The 27,836-nt window shown below is 47.6% G+C and overlaps 2 protein-coding genes across 2 annotated transcripts in view; both read right to left on the minus strand.

Moving 5' to 3' along the window:
• Nucleotides 1-3,800, minus strand: part of SPMAP2L (sperm microtubule associated protein 2 like) — a gene marked incomplete at both ends in the record, with an annotated part of 48,909 nt that extends 45,109 nt beyond the window's left edge. The window contains 2 exons of the mRNA XM_081115328.1: nt 3,182-3,614; nt 3,705-3,800. Coding sequence (XP_080971454.1) covers nt 3,182-3,614; nt 3,705-3,800 — 529 coding nt within the window. The remainder of the gene's footprint in view (nt 1-3,181; nt 3,615-3,704) is intronic.
• A 5,363-nt stretch (nt 3,801-9,163) lies between these two features.
• On the minus strand, nt 9,164-27,545 carry ARL9 (ARF like GTPase 9). The gene is made up of 4 exons (XM_081097100.1): nt 25,431-27,545; nt 14,926-15,088; nt 11,517-11,692; nt 9,164-9,672 (listed from the first exon to the last, which is right to left on the minus strand). Exons 1-4 carry the CDS (start codon nt 25,668-25,670, stop codon nt 9,493-9,495), a joined length of 759 nt encoding a protein of 252 aa, XP_080953226.1. The 5' UTR covers nt 25,671-27,545; the 3' UTR covers nt 9,164-9,492.
• Between the last annotated feature and the right edge of the window lie 291 nt (nt 27,546-27,836).

The raw sequence follows: 27,836 nt of genomic DNA on the forward strand, positions 1-27,836 counted from the left end.
CTGTGAGGCGGAAGCGAGGAGGCCCACGTGGCCGAAGAGCGTTGATGGTGGGGAGAGTAATGGCATACGAGATCGGGGAGGCAGGCAGAGGCCAGATCATGTGGGGCCTTGTAGGCCTGCTAAGCATTTTAGATTACAAACTATGTGAGATGAGAAACCCCCCTGAAGAGTATAAAGCAGGAAAGTTGCATATAATTTATGTTCTAAGGCAGGGGTCCTCAAACTACGGCCCGCGGGCCACATGCAAATACAAATATTGTATTTGTTCCCGTTTTGTTTTGTTTTTACTTCAAAATAAGATATGTGCAGTGTGCATAGGAATTTGTTCATAGTTTTTTGTTAAACTATAGTCCGGCCCTCCAACGGTCTGAGGGACAGTGAACTGGCCCCCTGTTTAAAAAGTTTGAGGACCCCTGTTCTAAGGGATCCCTGTGACCACTACTAGTATATGAGCAATAAACTGGGATGGGAAAGTAGAGGGAGAATGGGGCAAGAGTAGAAGCTATTGCAGTGGACCAAGCAAAAGATAGTGGCTTACAAAGATGATAAAGGTTTGCCCTGGTTGGTGTGGCTCAGTTGGTTGGAGTATCGTCCCATACACCAGAAGGCATATACCCAGATTGCAGGTATCGGATGTTTTTCTCTCTCCCCCTTCCTCTCTCTGAAATCAATAAAAATAAATTATTTTAAAATGACATTGGTTTAAGATGTTAAGACATGGCCATAATCATGATATATTTCAAAATTAGGATTTGCTAATGATTTGGAGGCAGGCTGTAAGAGTAAAACAGGTGTCAAGAATGACTTCAAGGCTTTCAACCTGAGCACCTGGATGAATGAATGGGGGTGACATTTGCTAAAATGGTGAACAATGGGGGAAGAACAAATTTGGGTGCAGAAGTAAGAGTTTCAGATATGGACACATTAAATTTTACATGCTTACTAGGTATGTTAAACAATTGGTTATAAAACTCTGGAGTTTAAGGAAGAATTGAGGCTAGAGATATTTTGGGAACTTACCAGCATATAATTAAAGCCGTGAAACCAATGACATAACTCAGGGAACAAGGAAAGTTCTAAAGACTCTGAAAAAAACTGATCCCCACTCACTTTTGCCTAAAGCAGCGGTTCTCAACCTGTGGGTCGCGACCCCTTTGGGAGTCGAACGACCCTTTCACAGGGGTTGCCTAAGACCATCAGAAAACACATATATAATTCCATATTGTTTTTGTGATTAATCACTAAGCTTTAATTATGTTCAATTAGTAACAATGAAATTGGGGGTCACCACAACATGAGGAACTGTATTAAAGGGACCCAGCATTAGGAAGGTTGAGAACCACTGGCCTAAAGGCTGGGAATAGAAGCAAAGGAAACTGAGTCAGGAACAATCAATGAGGTCTGATGACAAGGAAAGCAGTGGTTAACCCCAAAGTCAGACAAAGAAAGACTTCCAAGAAAGAGGTAATGTGTGTCAAATGAGTAAGATGAGGATGAAGGATGAACCATTGAATTTGGCAAAGCAGAGGTCATTGTGACTTCAACAAGAGCAACTTCCGCTACATAAAGGAGATGAAAGCTTCAAGCTGTTCTCAAGAAAATGGGAAGAGAGGCTATGAAAATAATGACTTATAGACAACTATTTTGAGAAATTTTTCCCTAAAGAAGTGGTACCTGGAGGGGTACATGGGGTTAAGGGAAGTTTTTTTTTGTTTTGTTTTGTTTTTCTGCTTAAGATAGGAGTTATCACTGCATGTAGATGTGCTGATGGGAATGATCCAGTAGAGAGAGGAATAAAATGATGCAGGAGAGAGAAGGCTAATTTTAGGAGAAAAGCAGTTCAATGGGATGGGATCCAACTTACAGGTTGGGAGATTGGCCTTGAACAGGAACAGAGACCGTTCATCCATTATTAACAGGAGAAAAGCTAGAGTGCATAGACAGGTGCTGTAGTTTGGTAGCTTCTGTGTTGGAAAATGAGCTGACTAGGGACATGCAGTATGATTGCCAAGCAGCACGGAGAGCCTACCTCTAAGTTCGAGGTCATGAATTTCAAGACCAGAATAGTTGTTTTTTTGTTGTCATCATCTGTTTTTTCAAGTGCAGACAAGAATTGGCAAGGGAGTTAAGGATATTTGCAAAGGAGCAAGTAATTCCATTGGTGGGCCATGGAGTATAAAATGATATATGTGTCTCCTTCAAGATCTTCAGCTGTTTGAGAGTCAAAGGTACGAAGGCTGGAGGAGTGAGAAGTAACCAGGTGAATAAAGTGGGTTTGCAGGTAGTGCCAAGTGACCGCTTGAGATTAGTGGTCACGAAACGGAAATAGAAGCACACAATACGATTATGGAATTTCGTACAGCAGTAGTCACCTGCTCAGGTGTAGGCAGAAGGTGGGTGGTTGGGGTTAACCAGGGTTGGGGTTTTGCCGGGAGAAGTATGGTGGTTTGCCAAAGAGCCAGTGGGGTGGTAGATTATGTGAGCAACTGGAACAATAGACCATAAAATCCAGGCTGATAGAGAGGAGTCAAGGAGAATATGAGATTTAATTGCTTGGGTGGGGTCATCATTGAGAGGCCAGAGGTGAGCTGGGGTGATCAGAGCAAAGGATGTTCACACCCAAGTCCCATCGGCGCTGCTACCCTGTGAACTCGGTGGGGACTGAGCATATAGTAAGCATTTACTTGGTAAATGTACTCTTTGGCTACTTGCTCCGTGAGTATTTTGTTACTACAACTTTCACAATATAATAGCTAAGCATTTCTTGATTGTCACCACGTGCCAAACACTGACAAAAATATCCTCTCTTTAACGATCCCTCTAGCTGGGGAGAAACATGATGATGAAATACAAATTCTCAAGTGCTATAACAGAGATCATGTTCCAAGGGGCAACCCGGAGGAATGCAGTAACTAGCTGTAGAGAAGAATTGCGGAGGGCTTCAAAAAGAAGCGACGGTGGGTAATCAAGACAGCTAGGAGGTCATCAGGTGGAGGGAGGAGAGACTGACTACGTTCCTCTGGGGACTAGTCTCAATTTCCCCCCAGGAACAGACGTAGGTGGATGGCACACAAGTCATCTTCCTTTAAAACAAAAGGAGCGTTCAAACTTCCACATGAGGACCCCCCCGTTTTAGGTGGGGCCGAGTTGCTCAGTGCCTTGGAGGGGCCCGCACACCTACCGCTCGGGTAAGTCAGGGAAGTCTGCGGCAGGTTCCTGGTCCCCGGAGCCGGAGCGATCGTCATGGCGGCGCCGTGAGGCAGCTCAGATTTGTGGGCCTTGTGGGCGCCGTGGGACTTAGGGCGCACACGGAGCTTTTGGGGCTCCTGGCATGCCTGGGGCTCCTGGGGCTCGTAGGGCTCGTAGTGGTAAGGCTCGTAGGGTTCATAGGGTTCGTCGTTTTCGTAGGGTTCGTAGGGAGCATCGTGAACGTGGAGCTCAGAGGGTTCAAAGGGCCCAATGTATTTGTAGGGTTCACAGAGTATGTATGGCTCATAGGGCTCGGAGGGCTCGGGGACCTCCTTGCGCTCCTCTAGCTGGCCTTGCTCGTCGGCGGCCTCCGACACCTTGGGCTCCGGCTCCGGCTGCGGCTCCGGCTGCGGCTCCGGCTGCGGCTGCGGCTCCGGCTCCGGCTCCGGCTCCGGCTCCGGCTCCGGCTCCGGCTCCGGCTCCTGGTCGTCAAGCGCAGTCAGGATGCCTTGTACTAAGGGTTCCTGGGAAGCTTTCAAGCTAGCGGATATTTCTGTCGTATCATGCCCATCGGATAGCTCCGATGAACCCAAAAACTCTTGGTTATTCATGGGGGCCCAGGAAGCTCCGGTTGCGCGGGGCGCGGGCCCTAGCTGGGTCGCTGTTGGCCTTGACGCGACGGCAGAAGGATGAGTGACCGCCCGCGCCCTGCCCCAGCCCACCCGACGCAGAGGCCGGACGGAGGAGCCCCTCCTGGCCCGCTCCCTGCAGGTTCTCTGGTTGCCAAGGCGACGTGACGCACCCCAGGGGCCCACAAGCACGCTCCGCCCTAGAGAAAGAAGCCAGAGACCGCGTGTGCCCAGCCTCAGCTCACTGCTGGCCAGCCGTTCCGTGTGTCAAGGGCGAGTACTCCGTTTGCTCCGGTTGCGGTTGGAGACCCTGTTGCAGAACGTACCAACTTCCAGACCAGTTCCAGCGCCACTCAGACAGCCGAGCCAAGTCTCTGTTAGGCTCCCTGGCACAGGTTCTCCCTAGGCACCGAGGGGATGCTGAGATTGACAGTCCAGGCTCTCTCTCTCTCTCTCTCTCTCTCTCTCTCTCTCTCTCTCTCTCTCTCTCTCTCTCTCTCTCGATTCTGCAGTGCCTTCCAGACAGGTGTTCTGAGTTGGCCGACCTCCAATCAGGACACTCCAAACCAGTGGCTCTCAACCTTCTGGCCCTTTAAATACAGTTCCTCATGTTGTGACCCAAACATAAAATTATTTTCGTTGCTACCTCATAACTGTAATGTTGCTACTGTTATGAATCGTAATGTAAATATCTGATATGCAGGATGGTCTTAGGCGACCCCTGTGAAAGGGTCGTTCGACCGCCGAAGGGGTCGCGACCCACAGGTTGAGAACCGCTGCTCCAAACTGTTGAAAATAAATTGCAAGCTTTGCACCTTATGGGGCCCCGTGGGTGATCTGGTCCTTGCCTCTCTCTCCAGTCTACTGGGGGCTGCTCTGCCCTTACTGGCTACATTCCAGCCTCCCTGTTCCTCTCTACATGTCAAGCAACTTCCCATGTGAGCTTCTTCCTACACCTGGACCTTCACCACATTGGCCCAGTGCTGGTCCTGGCAAAATGAACACAGGGATTGGTTCGGGGATGAATATTTGACCCTGGCAGAGCCAATCAGTGCCCCTCCCTGAGATCTGCTGGATGGCTGCTTTAGAAGGAGAGGGTCCATCTTATTCCGGGATCATGAGCTGTACTAGCATACGAATGTGGTAGGCGAATGTCCCTCGCCCAGGGAATCTGGAGAATGAAGCCAAGTCGAGGTTAGCAGGGCCAAATGATGGAGAACATTTTAACTTTGAACCCCCGAGTCCACCCAGGCCCAAGTTTCCCGGTATGATGAGACTCCCAGATCCCCTTTTCTTGGCATACAAAAATCTAACTTGAATTTCCATCATTTTTAACTGAAAGAGTTCTGACACATTTTCTAGTACAGAGTTGGTGCTCATTAAATGTTGATTAAATGAATGAATGAAAAGACAGACCAGCTCTTAGCATGCACACTAAACCTATAGCTTCTCAGCCTGGAAGGCTGGCAACAGACACCGGAGTGTGGAAAGTTCTCCAAAGGAATAAATGCCACCCCCCATGAGGTCTGCTGGGCAGACCACCAGCCAGACAGCTTCTTTACTACACTCGCATCTGTCTTGGCCGTTTCCATTAGAAACCCCTGAGACATGTGCCTCCCTTGACAGTCTGCCAATATCTCACGTCTTTGCTTTAATCATCCCCAGCACCATCCAGTGACCACCATATTGGCATTCCATAGCTATTCCCTGAAGGAAACATGCTGACCACAACATTGATTGCTAAAATGCAGAATCTAAAATTTAAAAAAAAAAAGTGAGGTAAAACAAGGCTAACCGAGGAAAAACAGAGATGTCACTTCGTATCTAAACGCATCATCTTTGAAACAGGCATCCAGGAACTTAGGTATTCCCCTGACCACCCTAGAAAACATAATAAAAAGATACCTTATAGAATCAGAGTTTGGGGCTCGAAGTGGCCTGCATTTGGTTTAGTCTTTTGCCAGAGTGGAGACTGAGTAAGACACAAAATAGTTAAGGAATTGTCCAGGACTCAGTTCATGGCCATCCTTGGGGCAGAGGCTGAAAATTCGGGGTTTCTGACAACCCCAAATCATTGTGTGAACCAATCGCCATAGGCCAGACAAAAGAAGGTCTGACCTCAGACACCTGAATGGGCTGTCGTAATATCATGCTGTTAAACACCATCCTGCACCTCTGACTATGAGAAAGCTTGTGACCTTAAAGGCACACACTCTAACATCTCAGAGGGAAATTACTAATCATTTGCACATGCATGCTGAAGTTCAATTATGTGCCATTTAGACCCAAAGTTTCATAGAGAAGTCTATGTGCTAACAATGGGAGGGGCTGTCTTCACCAAATTTGGTTTTTTTGTTTTGCTACAGATTCCAAGTGTTAAAGGAAGACTTTGCAGAACAAATCCTCTTTTCAATTTTTTTTTATTTTTTCAACTAATGGTTTTCTTAGTCTAATAAATTTTTAAAGAACAGTTTTAGGTTCACAGCAAAATTAATCAGAATACACAGAGATTTGCCATATACCTCCACTCATGCGTAGCCTCCCTCATTATCAACATTCTCCATCGGAGCAGTACATTTGTTACAGCCCATGAACCTACAATGGCACATCATAATTACCCAAAGTTCATGGTTAACATTAGGACTCACACTTGGTGTTTTGAATTCCATGGGTTTGGCCGAATGTACTAGTAATGACAAGTGCCCGCCAGTGCAGTACAATACAGAGTAGTTTCACTGCCCTAAAAGTCCTCTATGCTCCACCTATTCATCCTTCCCCCCTCCCACCCTGCCCCTGGCAGCCACTTCTCCTTTGAACTGCCGACACAGTTTTGCCTTTTCTAGAATGTCTTATAGTTGGAATCATACAGCATGTAGCCTTTTTGGATTGTCTTCTTTCACTTAGTAACATGCACTCAAATTTTTTCCATTTCTTTTCATGATGTGATAGCTAATTTCTTCTTCAGTATCGAATAAGATTTGCCACGAGTGTATCTTCTTTGGTGAGGCGTCTCTTACGGTTTTTGGTCCATTTTTAAATCAGGTTGTTCTTGTTATTATTGTTAAGAGTGCTTTGTATATTTTGAGTAACAGTACTTTATCAGATGTTTATTTTGCAACTATTTTTTCCTATTCTGTGGTCTATTTTTTTTCCCTCTCATTCTCTTGACAGTGTCCTTTGCAGAGCAGAAAGTTTTTATTTTAATGAAGTCCAGCTTATTCTTTCTTTCATGGATCATGCCTTTGGTTTTATATCTGTGGCCCATTTTAAGTTAATTTTTGTATTTTTGTGAAGGTTGTGGGGTCTGGGTCTATATTCTTTTTTGTTGTTGTTGTTGCATGTGGATGTCCAGTTGTTCCAGTATCATTTATTGAAAAAACTTTTTTTTGCTCCATTGTATTGCCTTTGCTCCTTTGTCAAAAAATCAGTTGATTGTATTTATCAGGATCTATTTCTGGGCATTCTAATCTGTTCCATTGATTTGTTTGTTTGTTTTTGCCAAAACTACAGTGTCTAAGTTACTGTAGCTTTAAAGTCTTAAGTTGGGCTAGAGTGCTAGATTTGGGCTCTGAGAATATCCCTGCAGGTTAGGCTCTGGTTAACTAGTTTTCCCAGAGGTCAGGCCTTGTTAATAAGAGTAAAGTGCTGTAGCATATTTAAAATGGTTCCTGCCCTAGCCAGTTTGGCTCAGTGAATAGAGCATCAGCCTGCGGACCAAAGGGCCCCAGGTTGGGCTCCAGTCAAGGGCATGTACCTTGGTTGCAGGCTCCTCCCCTGCCTGGGCCCTGGTCGGGACTCATGCAGGAGGCAACCAATCGATGTGTTTCTCTCACATCGATGTTTCTGTCTGTCTTTCCACTCTCTCTAAAAATCAATGGAAAAATATCCTCAAGTGAGGACTTAAAAAAAGAAAAAAAAAAGGGTTCTTTTTCTCCAGCCCTGGAAACACCTGGGGATTTTTCTGTGATATTTATTGTGGAAATCTGGTCAAGCTCCTGGAGATAAATCTCACAAAATGTGGAGACCCCCATATAACTGGTCTTCCTGGAGTTTTTAATGCTCAGAGTTATCCATGCGGAGCCTCCAGCAATTGGTCAATCACAGTTCTGGTTCCCAAACCCTGGCACTGGTTCCCAAGAGCGGTTTCCCATTGTGAGTCTCTGCTTTGGTAACTTATCCTTCTCTGTATTCTCCTATTGGTTTCTCCAGTCTTGGGGCAGCCTGTGTCCTCACCTCTCTTCTGGATCCAAGAAGAGCTGTTGATTTTTCAGTCTGTTCAGCTTTTTACTTGTTAGAACAGTGGAGACTTCCAAGCTTCTTACATGTTGGAATGGAAATGAAGTCCTTTTTTTTTAATCAAGACAAGACACTAGGTTAAAAGCTGAATTTATATCGTGTCTGTAGGTAAACAGAGCTATTTCTAGTGAAGAAAGCCCATATACAAAAGAAAAATGTCAAATATTTAAAAAACAAATCCCCACAATGTTCCTCATCTAGTAGAACAGGCTCCTAAAAGAGAAGCCTTTTCCTAAATCTTTCTGAATGCTGTTAATTTATATTTTTGTTTGGATTTAATAGTGTCTACTTTTCTATATATATTTATTTTTAATATATTTTTACTGATTTCAGAGAGGAAGGGAGAGGGAGAAAGAGATAGAAACATCAATGATGACAGAAAATCGTTGATTGGCTATCTCCTGCACGCCCCCTACTGGGGATCAAGCCTGCAACCCAGGCAAGTGCTCTGACTGAATCAAACCGTGACCTCCTGGTTCATAGGTCGATGCTCAACCACTAAGCCACTGGCCAGGCTCTCATTTTTAAAAATAAGTCCTGCCCTAGCTGGTTTGGTTCAGTGGATAGAGCGCCGGCCTGTGGACTGAGGGGTCCTGGGTTCATTTCCAAACAAGGGTACATACCTGGGTTGCAGACTCGATCCCCAGTGGGGGATGTGCAGGAGGCAGCTGATCGATGTTTCTCTCTCATCGGTGTTTCTAACTCTTTATCCCACTCCCTTCCTCTCTGTAAAAAATCAATAAAATATATTAAGAAAAAAAAAGATGAACCTGAAAAAAATAAATAAATAAAAAATAAAATAAAATAAAAATAAGTCCTGCTTGAAGGACTTCCTTTTACATTTCTCTTTTGGGGGGCTGGGGGTGGAGGTGACATGTGCCCTGACATGGAATTGAACCAGCAACTTTCAGTGCATGGACAACACCCAACCAACTGAGCCACACCAGCCAGAGCTGCTTACTTTTTCTCATTGCACTACCCCAAAATTTCTTTCCTTACAGTGTCAAAGTCATCTACTTAAAGGAGAGACACCCAAATTTTTACTTAAAAAGAGAAAAATTTATTAAAATGTCAATATAAATCTCATGTCATTGAAAAACTACAAATGGGATATATGTTTGCTAATGTTCATTTTAATTTTGTTGCTTAAAACTCCAAATTCCCCCAAATACATTGCGCTACCAATACTTTTAAAGTTCAAAATTGAAATAAAGAGATGCTTTTAATCAATTAACATTATCTTTGTATATATGCCATGCATTGAGAAAATAGGAAATGGGTTATTTTTTATTTAAAAGTGGAAACCTTTGGCTTCAAGCCTGCCATGCAACACTCCCTGGTGACTTCTAGGTCGTGAGCCACGGTGGGCCTCGCCTAGTCACTGCGTATGTGCAGCCAGGTGTGCAATCAGGTCTTTGGCGTCTTGCATGGTGGACGGTATCTCTGAGCCATTCTCTGTCACTTGGGTCCCAAACAAGAACATCGTCCTGTCATTTCCCACGTCAGATAATGCCAAAGCTTCGTGGATGTCTGTAATGTGATAGGCTGCTTTAAGATCCTTCAAGAATGAAAGAAATAGAAAAATTTTGGTTATTTTGCATTTATTGCTCTCAATCACCCCACGTTCATTTTAATATGGAGGATATTGTGACCCCATTATTATGACCCTAGTGGTTGTTGAATATAAATAATTTCATCAGATTTAAACCCATATTTATGAATTATCATCAAAAAGATTTTTTTGGAATAAAGTTAAACCAATATAACACCTTAATCAATGTCCTAAACACTACAGTCAATCTGCTTCTTACTTTTTCTATTTTCCCAGAATTATATTTAATAGGATCAATTATTTTAAATTTATTTTAAAGAGACATTTCATTCATTAACTGTTTTTTGTCCATATCATGTTTTATTGATTATAGCATTTGCCATTGTGAGTTTTCTTTTGTGACCATTATTTCTACTCAACCAAAAAAAAAATTGGATCAAATTTTGCAGGGTGAAGGGAGACAGAGAAAGGAGCAGGGAGGGAATGGATGTAGAAAATGAAGTGGTATAGGAGAAGGAGGCCGAGAGAAGAGGACAGGTGGAGAGGAAGAGGATAAGATGGAAAGATGGGGAAGGCTTACAGGAGGGAAAGCCACAGGGGGAGGCATAAAGAGAAGAGATTCAAATGAGACAGAAAGCCCATACTTCTGCTGCATGGCAAGGTCAAAACCTTCTTTACAATCAAGACAAGACACTAGCTTAAAAGTTGCATTTGTAATTAGCTTTTGTTGTTTCATAGTGTTCTCCTTAAGGTTTATGGCAGGGGTCCTCAAACTTTTTAAACAGGGGGCCAGTTCACTGTCCCTCAGACCGTTGGAGGGCCGGACTATAGTTTTAAAAAAAACTATGAACAAATTCCTATGCACACTGCATATATCTTATTATGAAGTAAAAAAACAAAACGGGAACAAATACAATATTTGTATTTGCATGTGGCCCGCGGCCCGTAGTTTGAGGATCCCTGGTTTAGGGGATCATTTAAAAATGTCTGGGAATGATTTAAAGGGCGTTGTTTTGTGTGTTTTTTTCTTGTACCAATATGAACCTATCAGATTCCATCACTGGGAATCCATGAGGCTTCCTGATGTGCTGTACTTGGTATCTGGCTGGAGTTGAGTACCTCTCTGGATGTCGGTTGTCCCAACAGATTGCCTGTCTGACTCCTGAATTCATTTAGTCTTAGGGCCTGCAGTGACTTTTGTAACAGTGTTAATGGATCCAGTGATATGTGAATGATGTCTCAAGTGAAGAAATTCACTGATGGAATTTGAGAGGAAATAAATAGAAGGATGGTGTTGGATGGAAAGAGGGGCTCCTTGAAATTATAAAATTCTGGTATGAACATGGGTATGCAAATATCTGTTTGAGTCCCTGCTTTCAATTTTTTTCATTTGCTGGATCATATGGGAATTATACATTTAATTTTTTCAGGAACCTGCCATACTATTTTCCACCAACAATTCTATTTCTCCATGGATGCTTAATAATTTTAATGTATGTGTATGAACATAATTCAGGTCTAATTGATCTAAATTTCTTTAAAAAGAAATTTGTGGTAGACACAAATATTTTGTTGAAATCAACAATCAGCAAATGTTCATTGAATTAAATTTAACACATATTTGTTAGATTCTACTGTACCAAGGCAGTATACAAAGTATTATAAGGGACACAAAGATGAATACTAGTCTCTACATTCAAGGTGTTCATAATCCAGTAGATCTAATAAGTATAAATTGAGCTGGCTGTACAGCATATTGTTTAATATTTACTTGTTAAAAGTAGGTATTTCTGTTTCTTGTGTTAATGAGAAAACCATTGAGTACAAATAATATGCAAACAGATTTTTACCTGTTTGTTTGCAAACACAACCAGAGGGATGAGGGGGTTTATTTCAATTAGCCGATGAAGGTATTTCTTGGCTTCAGGTAACCTGCTGTGATCTGCTGAGTCCACCACAAAGATCAGCAGCATTCCCCTGGACACATACACTTCCCAATAGGAACGGAAAGGTTCACTGCCACCAACTACAAAGAAGAGCAGGGAAAGAAGACACACACAAAAAGTCACAGCCACATTCGCCGAGGGGGTAGGAAAGGCAGTCAGGTAACTTCTGAACACTGTGCAGGGGTCCTAATACCACTGGGTTAGAGTGCACCACTTGAGAACCACCAGAGAGACGTCACTGGGGAAGGAGTGGGTGGGTGGAGATATTTACCTCCACAAGTGATTCATTCATTCTGGAACATGAAGGTTCTGCATGAAATACTAAATACTACAGTGGATGCCTCCTGCTGTTATACATAGCAGCCACGGCAGCCCCTGCATGTCCATCAGTTACAGCTAAAAAAGAAATGGGAATAAGCTACTAAAATAATTCAGGATGGTGGATTAAAACACATTTCTCTAAAATAATTTCTAAATGGACTAAATGCATTGGGTAGCCTCACTTGCACAATGTTTTCCTTTGTCAAAATCCCAGAACTAATTTCTCTTCTTAATTTTGCACTGAGAGTTAATATAATCCTATGGGCATTCACTAATACTTGCCTCAGAAAAAAAGTGCCGTGCTCGCTTCGGCAGCACATATACTAAAATTGGAACGATACAGAGAAGATTAGCATGGCCCCTGCGCAAGGATGACACGCAAATTCGTGAAGCGTTCCATATTTTTTAAAAAAAAAAAAAAAGAAAAGAAAAAAAGTGCCTTTGGATTATTTTATTCTATTGATTCTTCTCAGAAGAAACTTTTTGGTTAATGACAATGAATTTAGTTTTTATTTTTCTCCTAGGACAGGGGTTGGCAAACTATGGCCCACAGTCTAAATCTGGCCTACTGTCTATTTTTGTACAGCCCACAAAGGAAGAATGGATTTTATAGTTTTATTTTTTAATTTTTAAATACATTTTTATTAATTTCAGAGAGGAAGGGAGAGGGAGAGAGATAGAAATATCAATGATGAGAGAGAATCATTGATCAGCTGCCTCCTGCACACCCCACACTGGAGATCAAGCCTGCAACCTGGGCATGTGCCCTGATGGGGAATTGAACTGCGACTTCCTGGTTCATAGGTTGATGCTCAACCACTGAGCCACACTGGCTAGGCAATTTTACAGTTTTAAACATTTGAAAGAAAAAGAAAGAATACTTTTTCATGACATGTGGACATTATACCACATTTCCATTTCATTGTCTACAAACACAGCCCTTTCAGAATAGACATGAGGATTTGATTCTATATTGTCTGGGGCTGCTTTCCCACTAGAACCTCAGAACTGAGTAGTGGCAACAGAGACCAGGTGGCCCACAAGGCCTAACCTAGTCTCTATTCGGCCTTTTATAGAAAAGGTTTGCAGACCACTGTTTTAGGAATCAATAAAAACATTTACCATACTAATGGGAAAGGGTTTTTATATTCCATTATTTTCCTTTGTATTGAGTCAGTCTTTGAAGTATTTTGTGGTTTTAATTTTTAAAGGATGTTGTATAATCTTCTAAGTTGTTCATATGATTTAAATATATTTAGTTTAAACAAGAATGAACATTTGTGTTCCTCATTTTTTTTCTCAATACCTGACATTTTACCTGTATAGATATTTTTATCTTTCAGTTATTAACTGCAACACAGCCAGAGAACATGCTTTGTATGATGCCTCTGATTTGGAAATGTGTTAAGACTTACTGTACAGCCCAGTGACCGGTCAATTTTGGTAAAAGTTACATGAGTGTTTGAGAATGTGTATTTTAGCTTTTGGGTGTAGGTAAAATAGACTAATTAGGCAATTTTATATTGTCCAATAGATCAAACTTGTTGATTAAGTTCAAAGTTTGTGCATCTTTGCAAATTTTTCTCTCCTTAATCCTATGAAAAATTGACAAATATGCTGAAATCCCTCACTCCAATTATAGATCTGTCCATTTCTCCCTCTACTTGGGTCCTTCCTTTCCTTCCTTCCTTTCCTCCTTTTCATTTTTTATATTTTAAAATGATTTTCTTTTTTAGCTATTTATTTGGTCAAAAGAATTATTTCTTCAATAGCTTCTGGGCAAGTTGAAACCTCTATTCCCAATATCATCTTTTTTCTTAAAGATTTGCTTACAGTTTTATCGATTTCTCTGCTCATTTTCTCTTTGTGTCTGGACGATAGCAAAATTAAAAAGGTCCTGCAGTAATCTCAGTAGGAGATAATAGAGGTTCCAACTCAAATAAGCGTAGTGGGAAAGGCTGTAACTGATGAATTGGAGATTTGTTGTAAAGGTAGAAAAATTCATCACGTTTTACTGGAGGTGGGGTACAGAAGGAGCAAACAAGGGTGACTCCGGGTTTTCTGTCTTGAGCAACTTGATGGGTCCTGACCAGTGGATTATAAGGAAAGGAACAGATATGGAGATAACTCAAGCATTTTGTTTTGACGTTAGGTTTGAGAGGGCCATCAGACAGCCAGGTGAAATGTCAGGTGACATTTGAATATGTTTGGGGTGAATAGATAAATCTGGGAGTCATCAGCATATACATGGTACTTAATGCCAAGATGGATGGATGAAGTCAACCAAGGGAAGAATGTAAAGAGAAGAGGACCTGATGAGACTTTGGGGAATAGCAATATTTGGAGCGGTGGTGACTCCAGAATTGCTAGAGAGTATGAGCTTCTGGGCTGCCATCTGTTTACAAGAAGAGGTTTGGGGTTTGTCTGCAGTTGGGGTTGTAGAGAAGGAAGCACGCTATATTTACTGAGATTGCATGTTTACTTGGGGTAGCAAGGGAGCAGGGAGGCTGCTATGCAAGGGGTATAAAGCCTTCCTCTCGACTGCCCTTTATCACCACCACTGTAAAAAGGAGATAATAAAAAGAGCAGCCGAAACCGGTTTGGCTCAGTGGATAGAGCGTCGGCCTGCGGACTGGAAGGTTCCAGGTTCGATTCCGGTCAAGGGCATGTACCTTGGTTGCGGGCACATCCCCAGTAGGGGGCGTGCAGGAGGCAGCTGATCGATGTTTCTCTCTCATCGATGTTTCTAACTATCTCTCTCCCTTCCTCTCTGTAAAAAATCAATAAAATATATTAAAAAAAAAAAGATAAAAAGAGCAGAAAATGATGTCCCTCACAGTGCACTCTAGTATTAAACTACAAACGCTTTCTAAGTCTCTAGGAAAATCTGAGCCGGTATTACTTTTCACAAGGACCCAACGGTGATAATAGTATATCCCGCTTAAGGTATAACAGAGGAGCTGTCCTGTAACTCACGAGAAAGAGGGCTTACTCTCCAGAAACGCCATCTGGCTGTGTTCAGTGCTGACGCACACTTCATTGAAACCGTGGGTGGGTGCCTCGCTGTGCTGGACTCTGTTTAAAGCTAGAGAGTAGAGAACACTGGTCTTCCCTGCTCCATCGAGGCCCAGCACTAGGATATGATTGTTTCTCTCCTGTGAAACAAAGGATAAATCAGTACACCTATGGCAGCAGGTCCTTGTCTTCCTGGTCCCTGGCAGTGTGCCTGCCCGTGGTAGGACCCAATACTCCTTGTGGGATTGTCAACCAGAATGAAACGTCATAAAATATTTAGTAGATCTAGAACAAACTGTACCAGTTTATACTTTACTAGTGGCCCGGTGCACGAAATTCATGCGGGGGGTGGGGGGGAGGGGGTTGTTCCCTCAGCCCAGCCTGCACCCTCTCCAATTGGGGACCACTGGCTGCTAACCGCTCACCTGCCTGCCTGCCTGATCACCCCCAACTGCCTCTGCCTGCCTGCCTGCCTGATCGCCCCCAACTGCCTCTGCCTGCCTGCCTGCCCCTAACTGCCTCTGCCTGCCTGATCACCCCCAACTGCCTCTGCCTGCCTGCCTGCCTGATCGCCCCTAACTGCCTCTGCCTGCCTGCCTGCCTGATCGCCCCTAACTGCCTCTGCCTGCCTGCCTGCCTGCCTGATCACCCCCAACTGCCTCTGCCTGCCTGCCTGCCTGCCTGATCACCCCTAACTGCCTCTGCCTGCCTGCCTGCCTGATCACCCCTAACTGCCTCTGCCTGCCTGCCTGATCACCCCTAACTGCCTCTGCCTGCCTGCCTGCCTGATCACCCCTAACTGCCTCTGCCTGCCTGCCTGCCTGCCTGATCACCCCTAACTGCCTCTGCCTGCCTGCCTGCCTGATCGCCCCTAACTGCCTCTGCCTGCCTGCCTGCCTGCCTGATCACCCCCAACTGCCTCTGCCTGCCTGCCTGCCTGCCTGATCACCCCTAACTGCCTCTGCCTGCCTGCCTGCCTGATCACCCCTAACTGCCTCTGCCTGCCTGCCTGATCACCCCTAACTGCCTCTGCCTGCCTGCCTGCCTGATCACCCCTAACTGCCTCTGCCTGCCTGCCTGCCTGCCTGATCACCCCCAACTGCCTCTGCCTGCCTGCCTGCCTGATCGCCCCCAACTGCCTCTGCCTGCCTGCCTGCCTGATCACCCCTAACTGCCTCTGCCTGCCTGCCTGCCTGATCACCCCTAACTGCCTCTGCCTGCCTGCCTGCCTGATCGCCCCTAACTGCCTCTGCCTGCCTGCCTGCCTGCCTGATCGCCCCTAACTGCCTCTGCCTGCCTGCCTGCCTGCCTGATCGCCCCTAACTGCCTCTGCCTGCCTGCCTGCCTGCCTGATCGCCCCTAACTGCCTCTGCCTGCCTGCCTGCCTGATTGCCCCCAACTGCCTCTGCCTGCCTGCCTGCCTGCCTGATCGCCCCTAACTGCCTCTGCCTGCCTGCCTGCCTGATCGCCCCCAACTGCCTCTGCCTGCCTGCCTGCCTGCCTGATCGCCCCTAACTGCCTCTGCCTGCCTGCCTGCCTGCCTGATCACCCCCAACTGCCTCTGCCTGCCTGCCTGCCTGATCGCCCCTAACTGCCTCTGCCTGCCTGCCTGCCTGGTCACCCCCAACTGCCTCTGCCTGCCTGCCTGCCTGATCGCCCCTAACTGCCTCTGCCTGCCTGCCTGCCTGATCGCCCCTAACTGCCTCTGCCTGCCTGCCTGCCTGATCGCCCCTAACTGCCTCTGCCTGCCTGCCTGCCTGAACGCCCCTAACTGCCTCTGCCTGCCTGCCTGATCGCCCCCAACTGCCTCTGCCTGCCTGCCTGCCTGATTGCCCCCAACTGCCTCTGCCTGCCTGCCTGCCTGATCGCCCCTAACTGCCTCTGCCTGCCTGCCTGCCTGATCACCCCTAACTGCCTCTGCCTGCCTGCCTGCCTGCCTGATTGCCCCCAACTGCCTCTGCCTGCCTGCCTGCCTGATCGCCCCCAACTGCCTCTGCCTGCCTGCCTGCCTGATCGCCCCTAACTGCCTCTGCCTGCCTGCCTGCCTGATCACCCCTAACTGCCTCTGCCTGCCTGCCTGCCTGCCTGATCACCCCCAACTGCCTCTGCCTGCCTGCCTGCCTGATCGCCCCCAACTGCCTCTGCCTGCCTGCCTGCCTGATCACCCCTAACTGCCTCTGCCTGCCTGCCTGCCTGATCACCCCTAACTGCCTCTGCCTGCCTGCCTGCCTGATCGCCCCTAACTGCCTCTGCCTGCCTGCCTGCCTGCCTGATCGCCCCTAACTGCCTCTGCCTGCCTGCCTGCCTGCCTGATCGCCCCTAACTGCCTCTGCCTGCCTGCCTGCCTGATTGCCCCCAACTGCCTCTGCCTTCCTGCCTGCCTGCCTGATCGCCCCTAACTGCCTCTGCCTGCCTGCCTGCCTGATCGCCCCCAACTGCCTCTGCCTGCCTGCCTGCCTGCCTGATCGCCCCTAACTGCCTCTGCCTGCCTGCCTGCCTGATCGCCCCCAACTGCCTCTGCCTGCCTGCCTGCCTGATCGCCCCCAACTGTCTCTGCCTGCCTGCCTGCCTGATCGCCCCTAACTGCCTCTGCCTGCCTGCCTGCCTGATCGCCCCTAACTGCCTCTGCCTGCCTGCCTGCCTGATCGCCCCCAACTGCCTCTGCCTGCCTGCCTGCCTGATCGCCCCCAACTGCCTCTGCCTGCCTGCCTGCCTGATCGCCCCCAACTGCCTCTGCCTGCCTGCCTGCCTGCCTGATCGCCCCTAACTGCCTCTGCCTGCCTGCCTGCCTGCCTGATCGCCCCCAACTGCCTCTGCCTGCCTGCCTGCCTGATCGCCCCTAACTGCCTCTGCCTGCCTGCTGCCTGCCTGCCTGCCTGGTCACCCCCAACTGCCTCTGCCTGCCTGCCTGCCTGATCGCCCCTAACTGCCTCTGCCTGCCTGCCTGCCTGATCGCCCCTAACTGCCTCTGCCTGCCTGCCTGCCTGATCGCCCCTAACTGCCTCTGCCTGCCTGCCTGCCTGATCGCCCCTAACTGCCTCTGCCTGCCTGCCTGATCGCCCCCAACTGCCTCTGCCTGCCTGCCTGCCTGCCTGATCACCCCTAACTGCCTCTGCCTGCCTGCCTGCCTGATTGCCCCCAACTGCCTCTGCCTGCCTGCCTGCCTGATCGCCCCCAACTGCCTCTGCCTGCCTGCCTGCCTGATCGCCCCCAACTGCCTCTGCCTACCTGCCTGCCTGATCACCCCTAACTGCCTCTGCCTGCCTGCCTGCCTGATTGCCCCCAACTGCCTCTGCCTGCCTGCCTGCCTGATCGCCCCTAACTGCCTCTGCCTGCCTGCCTGCCTGATCGCCCCCAACTGCCTCTGCCTGCCTGATCGCCCCCAACTGCCTCTGCCTGCCTGCCTGATTGCCCCCAACTGCCTCTGCCTGCCTGCCTGCCTGATTGCCCCCAACTGCCTCTGCCTGCCTGCCTGCCTGATCGCCCCTAACTGCCTCTGCCTGCCTGCCTGCCTGATCGCCCCCAACTGCCTCTGCCTGCCTGCCTGCCTGATCGCCCCCAACTGCCTCTGCCTGCCTGCCTGCCTGATCGCCCCCAACTGCCTCTGCCTGCCTGCCTGCCTGCCTGATCGCCCCCAACTGCCTCTGCCTGCCTGCCTGCCTGCCTGATCGCCCCCAACTGCCTCTGCCTGCCTGATTGCCCCCAACTGCCTCTGCCTGCCTGCCTGCCTGATTGCCCCCAACTGCCTCTGCCTGCCTGCCTGCCTGCCTGATTGCCCCCAACTGCCTCTGCCTGCCTGCCTGCCTGCCTGATTGCCCCCAACTGCCTCTGCCTGCCTGCCTGCCTGCCTGATTGCCCCCAACTGCCTCTGCCTGCCTGCCTGATCGCCCCCAACTGCCTCTGCCTGCCTGCCTGCCTGGTCACCCCTAACTGCCTCTGCCTGCCTGCCTGCCTGGTCACCCCCAACTGCCTCTGCCTGCCTGCCTGCCTGATCGCCCCCAACTGCCTCTGCCTGCCTGCCTGCCTGATCGCCCCCAACTGCCTCTGCCTGCCTGCCTGCCTGATCGCCCCCAACTGCCCTCCCCTGCAGGCCTGATCTCGCCCAGTCTCCGTCTCTCCCTGTTTTTCTCAGCAGTCCTCCCTAACTTCCTGCCTCCCTGTCTCCCTCTTCCTCTTTGCCAGCTGGGAGGGGGTGGGGCCAGTGGGGGCCGCTTCACCCTCTGCCTGCCCTCCCTTCCATCCAGGCCTCTTCAGGCCCAGTATGTTTTGTTTCCTCATTCTGAGAGAGGCTCTGAGAGTAAGCTGGGAGGGAGGGAAAGAAAGGGAGAAAAGGCTGTGAGCTGGTAGGCACTGTGTGTGTCTGTGCAGGTGTGTGGTTGTGAATGCGAGTGCCAGCCCTGCCTCCGCATCCCCGTCTCCACTGCCACAGGTCCCCACTCACCAGAGCCTGCTGCGTGCGCAACCTGGGCATTAGGCCGAGCCTCCAGTCATTGTGGATGTGACGGATGCAGGGTTTTTATATATTAGGATAATTAACCATTAGTTATGTGGTGTTAATTGCACATTCCCTCTCCATTCTCCAACGCCTGGTCAATCTATCAAATAAATACTATATATATATGTATATATATAGTATTGCTGTTTGGGATCTTGGTACCTCCATGGTGCCTCCAATATTGACTGTGCCACCCACCATATAAGCATCTAAGGCAGCGGTTCTCAACCTGTGGGTCGCAACCCCTTTGGGGGTCAAACGACCCTTTCACAGGGGTCACCTAAGACCATTGGAAAACACATATATAATTACATATTGTTTTTGTGATTAATCACTATGCTTTAATTATGTTCAATTTGTAACAATGAAAATACATCCTGCATATCAGATATTTACATTATGATTCATAACAGTAGCAAAATTACAGTTATGAAGTAGCAATGAAAATAATTTTATGGTTGGGGGTCACCACAACATGAGGAACTGTATTAAAGGGTCGCAGCATTAGGAAGGTTGAGAACCACTGATCTAAGGTCTCATTAATCTGTCTTGTCCTTCCAATTGGATCATTAGATTAAAAGCTCTTAAGGCAAGGTTCCCCTCTAATACTTTTAACTATAAATATCATGATTAAATGACAAGGCTAGGATTATAGACGCTGCTAAATCAGTTCCACTGACAAATGAGCATATATTTTTGAGCCTGATGTTAAAACCTCTTGAAATAGATGTAAACTTTAGAAACATTCCATCAACATACCAGCCTTAGAAATTTTTATGACAAATGATTGAGGGACAACAGGGCAGGCTGGTATAAAGAAAGAAATAGAAAGTTCAGAGTGCTCAGAAAGGTGACTTTTACAGTACAAATTTCAATGTAAATAGTAATAAATGAGCAACAATTCAGCCATACTGTTCACAGAAAATTAAATCTATATCCCAAGCAGCCTACTAAATAAGTTTCTCATGCACAAAAAATAAACAAAAACCCCACCAGTAAATGTCTTCATTGACACTGTTTTAAAAATAACAATAATCTTATACACTGAACACTAAATGTTGACATTAGATTTAGACTAGATTTCAGGTTGAAAAAAAAAAAGATCCCCAACAGCACCAGAATGTCTATCCCACCTATTTTATTTTATTTTATTTTTTAACTCAAGGCCCAGTGCATGGATTCATGCACATTGAAAGGAAATTAATTAGAAGGTGGCCAGTGAGGCAGGACTGGGCAAGACGGTCTGGATATACCCTGGAGTCAACCTCCTGCTGTCCCTCCCCGGCTGGCAGCACCTGGGATGGCGCTGGGGCTCGAAAGGCGTCTGTGGAATGAGCGGGGTCCCTCTGGCAGGTGGGGTCCCTCTGCGTGGCCTGCAGGGATCAGGCTGAAACCAGAAGTCCAACATCCCCCAAGGAGTCCCGGAGTTCGAGAGGGCACTCTGCAAAGTTGCTGTCGCTCGGCAGCTCCTGCTTTGAGCATCTGCCCCCTGGTGGTCAAGTACACGTCATAGCTACTGGCCATCAGCAACAATTCAGCCAGACTGTTCACAGAAACAGTCGGTCATTTAGGCTTTTATATATATAGACTAGAGGCCCGGTGCACAAAAATTTGTACACTCGGGGGGGAGGGGCGGTCCCTCAGCCCAGCCTGTACCCTCTCGCAGTCTGGGACCGCTCAGGAGATAACGCCCTGCTGGCTTAGGCCTTCTCCCAGGTGGCAGAGGGCAGGCCCAATCCCTAGGTGCAGCCCCTGGTCGGGCTCAGAGCAGGGCTGATTGGGGAGTTGGGGCACCGCCCCCTGTCATGCACAGAGCAGGGCGGATTGGGAGGTTCCGATGCCACCCTCAGTCACACTCAGGGTAGGGCCAATTGGGGGGTTGGGGCACCGCCCCCTGTCACACTCAAGGCAGGGTCAATGGGGAGGTTGCGGTGCCACTCCTTGTCACGCACAGAGCAGGGCCAATCAGGGGGTTGGGGCGCTGCCCCCTGTCACTCACAGAGCAGGGCCCATCAGGGGGGTTGGGGCTCCGTACCCTGTCACGCACAGAGCAGGGTCGATCAGGGGGTTTGGGAGCTCCCCCCCCCCCCCCGTCACGCACAGAGCAGGGCCCATCAGGGGGTTGGGGAGCTCCCCCCTGTCACACACAGAGCAGGGTCCATCAGGGGGTTGAGGAGCTCCCCCCTGTCACTCACAGAGTAGGGCTGATAAGGGAGTTGGGGCACCGCCCCCTGTCACACACAGAGCAGGGCGGATCAGGGGGTTGGGGCGATGCACCCTGTTACACTCAGGGCAGGGCAGATGGGGAGGTTATGGCTCTACCCCGTCACACACAGAGCAGGGCCCGTGGGGGCGAGGGGGAGGGGGTTGGGGTGCCACACCCTGTCACACACAGAGCAGGGCCGATCAGGGGGTTGGGGCGCTGCACCCTGTCACACACAGAGCCGCAGGGCGATCATGGGGTGGGAAGCTCCCCCTATCAGGCACAGAGCAGGGCTGATCAGGGGGTTGGGGTGCCTTCCCCTGTCACGAACAGAGCAGGGCGGATAGGGAGGTTGTGGCCCCGCCCCCTGTAACACACAGAGTCACAGGGCGATCAGGGGGTTTGGGCGCTGCCCCCTGTCATGCTGATCCCGGTGCAGGGAGGCCTCGTGGCTCCGCTGATCCCGGTGCTGGGAGGCATATTACCCTTTTACTATATAGGATAGAGACCTAGTGCATGGGTGGGGGCCGGCTGGTTTGCCCTGAAGGGTGTCCTGGATCAGGGTGGGGGTCCCTACTGGGGTGCCTGGCCAGCCTGGGTGAGGGGATGATGGCTGTTTGCAGCTGGTCACACACCCTTCAGGGTGGGGGTCCCCACTGGGGTGCCTGGCCAGTCTGGGTGAGGGGCTGAGGGCTGTTTTCAGGCTCGTGGGTGACTGAAGCTCCTAACTGCTCCTTTTTTCTTTTTTTTTATTCTGGGCCAGCTTTAGCTCTGAGGCTTGGCTCCAGCTCTGAGGCCTTGCTGCTGAAAGCAGGTATCTGGTTTGTTTGGGTTCTATAATCAAAACACTGTTTCAACTCCAGCTCTGAGATCCTGGCTGGCTGAAAGCAGGTTTCTGGGGTTTTGTTTAGCTTCTATATTTGTAACAATGTTTCAAACTGCAAGCTCAGAGGCTGGCAGCGGCAGGCAGGGAACGTTGGAGTCCTCTGTCACTGAAGCAAGCAAGCCTCATGTTCACTTCAAGCTGCCTGGCTGCCGGCCGCCATCTTGGCTGGCAGTTAATTTGCATATCGCCCTGATTAGCCAATGGGAAGGGTAGCGGATGTATAGCTAATTACCATGTTTCTCTTTTATTAGATAGGATAAGATTCATGTGCAAGTAAGATGTTTTAAGGCAGTGCTAGCGAACCTTTTGAGCTCGGCATTTCAGCATTTTGCAAAACCCTAACTTAACTCTGGTGCCGTGTCACATATAGAAATTTTTTGATATTTGCATCCATAGTAAAACAAAGACTTATATTTTTGATATTTAATTTATATATTTAAATGCCATTTAACAAAGAAAAATCAACCAAAAAAATGAGTTCGCGTGTCACCTCTGACATGCGTGTCATAGGTTCGCCATCACTGTTTTAAGGTCTGGTCAAATACAGACTTGTGTAGAAAGCATGGTTTATGAAGACTACCTACTGAATAACAGAATTTGAAAAAGTGCATGTTTGTTTTTAGGTTCTTGATGGTTTTAAAGCAAATGGTATTTCCATAGATCAGGGGTCCTCAAACTACGGCCTGCGGGCCACATGCAAATACAAATATTGTATTTGTTCCCGTTTTGTTTTTTTTACTTTAAAATAAGATATGTGCAGTGTGCATAGGAATTTGTTCATAGTTTTTTGTTAAACTATAGTCCGGCCCTCCAAAGGTCTGAGGGACAGTGTACTGGCCCCCTTTTTAAAAAGTTTGAGGACCCCTGCCACAGATGTTTCCTACCTCCATCCCAATCTCCTTCCCCATTCCCTTCCATCTACATCTATTGTTTAAAATCTATTTTTATTGATTTCAGAGAGGAAGGGAGAGGGAGAGACAGAAACATCAATGATGTGAAAATCACTGATTGGCTGCTTCCTGCCCACCCCCTAGTGGGGATCCAGCCCACTGGTGACTTCCTGGTTCATAGGTTCATGCTCAACCACTGAACCACACTGGCTGGGCTGCATCTAAAAGTTATATTGTCATTCTGGGAGTGACTGGTAAGGAAGAGTGACTTGATGTACAAAGGAGACTTGATTGGATGGTTTAAAACTGCACCATTTAAAGCAATGGTGGCACCAAGAAATGACTACAGGGTGTGGCTTGTGTCCCCTGCATTATCTCCACCAAAGGCCCTCTCAGAATACTTCAATATTTAATCAATTCTAAGATAATTTTTTTCACATTTTAATATCTTTTAATGAGGATTTTATAATCCATGGTATGTCTTACTTTGGTTGGAAACATTTTTTTTGGTCTTTCTTAGTGGTTCCTAAAATAATGACCTCTTAGAGCCTGTGAAATATCATGAGAAAAAAAAGTTCCCTACTCCCTTTCCGACCACATCACTGGCCCTAAGTTCATTCCCCCTAACCTAGAAATTCAGCAGGCGCTGATGCTTTACATTTTGCTTACTTTTTAGTCTAAACCACATGCTTTATTATGTTTATAATCTAAGGAAATCTGGGATTATTGTAAAGCAATAGTTCAGACACAAAAATGTGATTCCTAACACCACTGTTCCTTGTCAGAGGTTATTCCTTTAATTACAGGTGGATCTATGCAGTGTGTTTTACCAAAGATCAAATCTATATGAGTAGCCAAAACGGGTTTGGCTCAGTGGATAGAGCGTCGGCCTGCGGACTGAAAGGTCCCAGGTTCGATCCCGGTCAAGGGCATGTACCTGGGTTGCGGGCATATCCCCAGTGGGAGATGTGCAGGAGGCAGCTGATCGATGTTTCTCTCTCATCGATGTTTCTAATTCTCTATCTCTCTACCTTCTTCTCTGTAAAAAATCAATAAAATATATATTTTTTAAAAAATCTATATGAGTAATTACGTTGTTTAGAACCGGAAGCAGCCCTGAGACCAGGAGCTCAGGAGCCCAGAGCTCACTAAGCTGACCCAAATGATGCCTGGCTTTTCTTTCCTCTCCCCACCCTCCCCCCAATCTTAAAACTGTGGTAAAATACACATAACAAAGTGTATCATCTTAACCAGTTCTAAGTGTACAGTTAAGTGGTATGAAACACAGTCATTCATAATGTTGTGCAACCATCACCACCATCCAGCTCCAGAACTCTTTTCATTTCGTAAAACAAACTGTTCTCATTAAATACTAACTCCCCGTCCTCCCTCCCCCAGGAGCCGGCAACCACCATCCTATGGTCTCTATGGTTTTGACTACTCTAGGTACCTCATACAAGTGGAGTCATAGGTATTTATCTTTTAGCTTCTGAGATCTCTCCGTTAAACCTTTGTGACCAACCCTTCTGGATGTCTGAAAACAGTGGGAGCAGTAACCACCAACGCCCACAGAAAAGGTCCAGGCAATTCGAAAACCCCGCCGGCACAAATGAGGAACCCCGCGCCTTCCGCCAAAGAACTTACTCAGCAGAAAGGACTTGGCGCGGGCGAGCCCCTGTGCAGTGAGCGTTCAGGGCGGGTTTCTGTGTTGGGGGTTTCTGTGTTGGGGGGCGGCCTGTGACCTGGTTCTGAGCAGTGGAAGAGGCGGGGCCGCATAAGGACCTTTCCCTGCGGCTCTTGTTCAACACTAGATTCTGATGAGGGTTGAGATGCAGCTCGGGGTGAGGGTGAGGGTGGGCAGAGGGAAGGGGCGGTAGAAGCGACACAGGTGAAAGCCCCCGAAGCAGACGCCATTCCCTCCCGCCTGGGTGGGGGCCTGGGACGTAACAGAGCTGGCGCTGGGCCTGAACTACGGCCCTGGGGAGGGGCCGAGGCATCAGTCTCTTACCGGCGGCTCCAGCAGGGCCTTTCCTAAGACTCTGTTGTCGTCCTCTTTGCCCTTCAATTGTTCCTTCTCTTTCTCTCTCTCCCGCTCTTTTCTCTTTTCCTCGTTACTTCTGCTTTTCTCCTCCTTCCCTTTTCCCTTCTCCTTTTCTTTATCCTTAGCTTTCTCCTTCTCCACCTCCTTCCTTTTCTCTTTTTCCGGCTCCTTTCCCTTGTCTTTCTTCTTCACCTTCCCCCTCTCCATCTCCAGTCCCCTTTCCTTCCCTCCCGCGCGCCCGCACGCTGGAGCCGTGGTCCTGAGTCTTGGCAGGTGTGGCCCTTGTGGGGGCGGGAGGGGCGCGCAGCCAGAGTCGTAGATCCACGTAGATGCACGTGGCGTAGACCACACCCGCACTCACTGCGGCGTGCGGGCTGCCACCCACCGGGCATCTGGTACACGCTCTCACCTCCCGGGGTGCGTGCTGCAGATTCGCCAAACCTGAGGGCGGAAGAAGGCGAAGGAGCTAGAGGGTCAAGTCCAGACAACCAGGGACCTGAAAGCCCTGCGTGGCAGGTTGGCCACGCAGGAAAAAGCGTGTCCAGGTGCCACCCTTCGGGAGGGGCACTATGGCGCGATTCCCTTGAGTTGGGCAGGGTGCCTCAAAAAGGCCTTTTTCAAGCGGCCCAGATTTAAGCGTCTCACCTCTCCCGAATGATCTCCACGCCCACCCAGCTCACGGGTCTCCCATCAGAAGAACCCCGAGGGGTTGGAGGGCTGAGGGTCCTCGGAGGATTCCCCGCCTATCCCGTTAGTAATCTCAAGCCTGCAAAGTGAAGTCGGGTATCTCCTCGCCCTCCAGCCTGTGCCAACTTAACTAGTAGAATCTAGAAATTGTCCAGGACGCTCAAGGGAAAACAGGAACGTGAATGGTCCCGATTTCAAATTCTCGTATTTCGCTTTTAAAAACTCTTGATTAAATTAAGTCAGCCAGGATCATAGCTACTAGGAATGCAGGGTATTAAAAAAACTAGCCCTAGCCGGTTTTGCTCAGTGGATAGTGTCGGCCTATTAAAGGGTCCCAGGTTCGATTCAGGCCAAGAGCACATACCCCGGTTGCAGGTCCGACCCACCCCGCCCCCCCCCCCACCCCAGGGAGGCAGCCAATCAATGATTTTCATTATTGATGTTTCTCTCTCCCTTCCTCTCTGAAAAAATAAAAACTAAAGAAACATCATTTTTTGTTCCAAATGATCTATTATGCAACAAATTAGGAAGTCCATAGGGCTTTTCAAAGGTTGTGTAATGTTTCTTAACTGAGTATATGGATGGTTCTTTTGTTAAATTGGACCCTAGTATATTTCACAAACTAACAAAATTCTTTTACACAATAAACTGACTTTTCTTCATCAGATCTATATTTCAATTAGGCTTGTAAGGAACAATGAATGAATGGCAGGATCCAGAAGGCTTTAGTGTTGCAGCTGTGTTTGTTAGCAGTACTCAAGTAGTCTTAAAAATGCTGTACTTATAACTTAATGTTTGCTCCTCAATTTATTTATATACACTTATCAACATGATGGATTTTCAGTGAAGTTAAAGCTGGGGTCTCTTAACCCCATTAAATTAGCTTTGTAGCTTTGCAGAGAGGGGCTGGAGAGAATTTTATTTCATGTTTATATTTTTACTAGAGGCCCGATGCATGAAATTCATGCAAGGGCCTTGGCCCAGGCCCCTGTCCGTGGCCAGGGGCCTCTGCCACCTCTGCCATGGCCGCCGCCCACTGCAGTTTTGTCTGGAAGGATGTCCAGAAGGATGTCCGGTCTAATTAGCATATTATACTTTTTTTTTATTATAGATAGAAGATTGAAACATCAATGATGAGAGAGAATCATTGATCACCCATAACCCGGGCATGTGCCCTTGACCAGAATTGAACCCGGGACCCTTCAGTCCGCAGGCCAATGCTCTGAGATTTTAGATACTCAGTTTAAAAATTCTCAGATGTACCAACCAGGAAGTCCTCCATAAAATGTCAACACCCAAAACATCTCAATCCATACTCACTGCTAGAATATTTTATTTTAAAATGTGCCACAGTGAATGGATGTATCCATATTGGTTTTTATAAATGTAGACACACACATATATACAAAGTGTATATGTCACTGGTTAAAGAGCTGTCCAAAAGAGAAATAATTACCAGAAAGTTAATGTAGATGTTTACACTTAATTTGACAATAACTTCTTTGAACTGAAGTTTCAGTTGCTTAGTAATGACTGATAATAGCAATGACTGGCTAGAAAACCATGTATTTCACTTTGTATTTTGTGTCAAAATTTTAATGATAATTTTCACCAAAATTCGGTAGCTTAGTTAAACCTAAAAAGTGATTATCCTTCACCACAGAAATTTAATGGAATCCTAAATAA

The sequence above is a fragment of the Myotis nattereri genome (genome assembly GCF_964212035.1).
Source record: "Myotis nattereri genome assembly, chromosome: 1".
NCBI lineage: Eukaryota > Metazoa > Chordata > Mammalia > Chiroptera > Vespertilionidae > Myotis > Myotis nattereri.

Excerpts from the sequence above, each read along its gene's own strand:
- ARL9 (XM_081097100.1), bottom strand. The coding sequence starts at position 25,670 with ATGGAGAGGGGGAAGGTGAAGAAGAAAGACAAGGGAAAGGAGCCGGAA. Across the intron at positions 15,089-25,430 it reads AGGCCCTGCTGGAGCCGCCG|GAGAGAAACAATCATATCCT; the intron begins GTAAGAGACTGA and ends TTTGTTTCACAG. Across the intron at positions 9,673-11,516 it reads TTGTGTTTGCAAACAAACAG|GATCTTAAAGCAGCCTATCA; the intron begins GTAAAAATCTGT and ends TCATTCTTGAAG.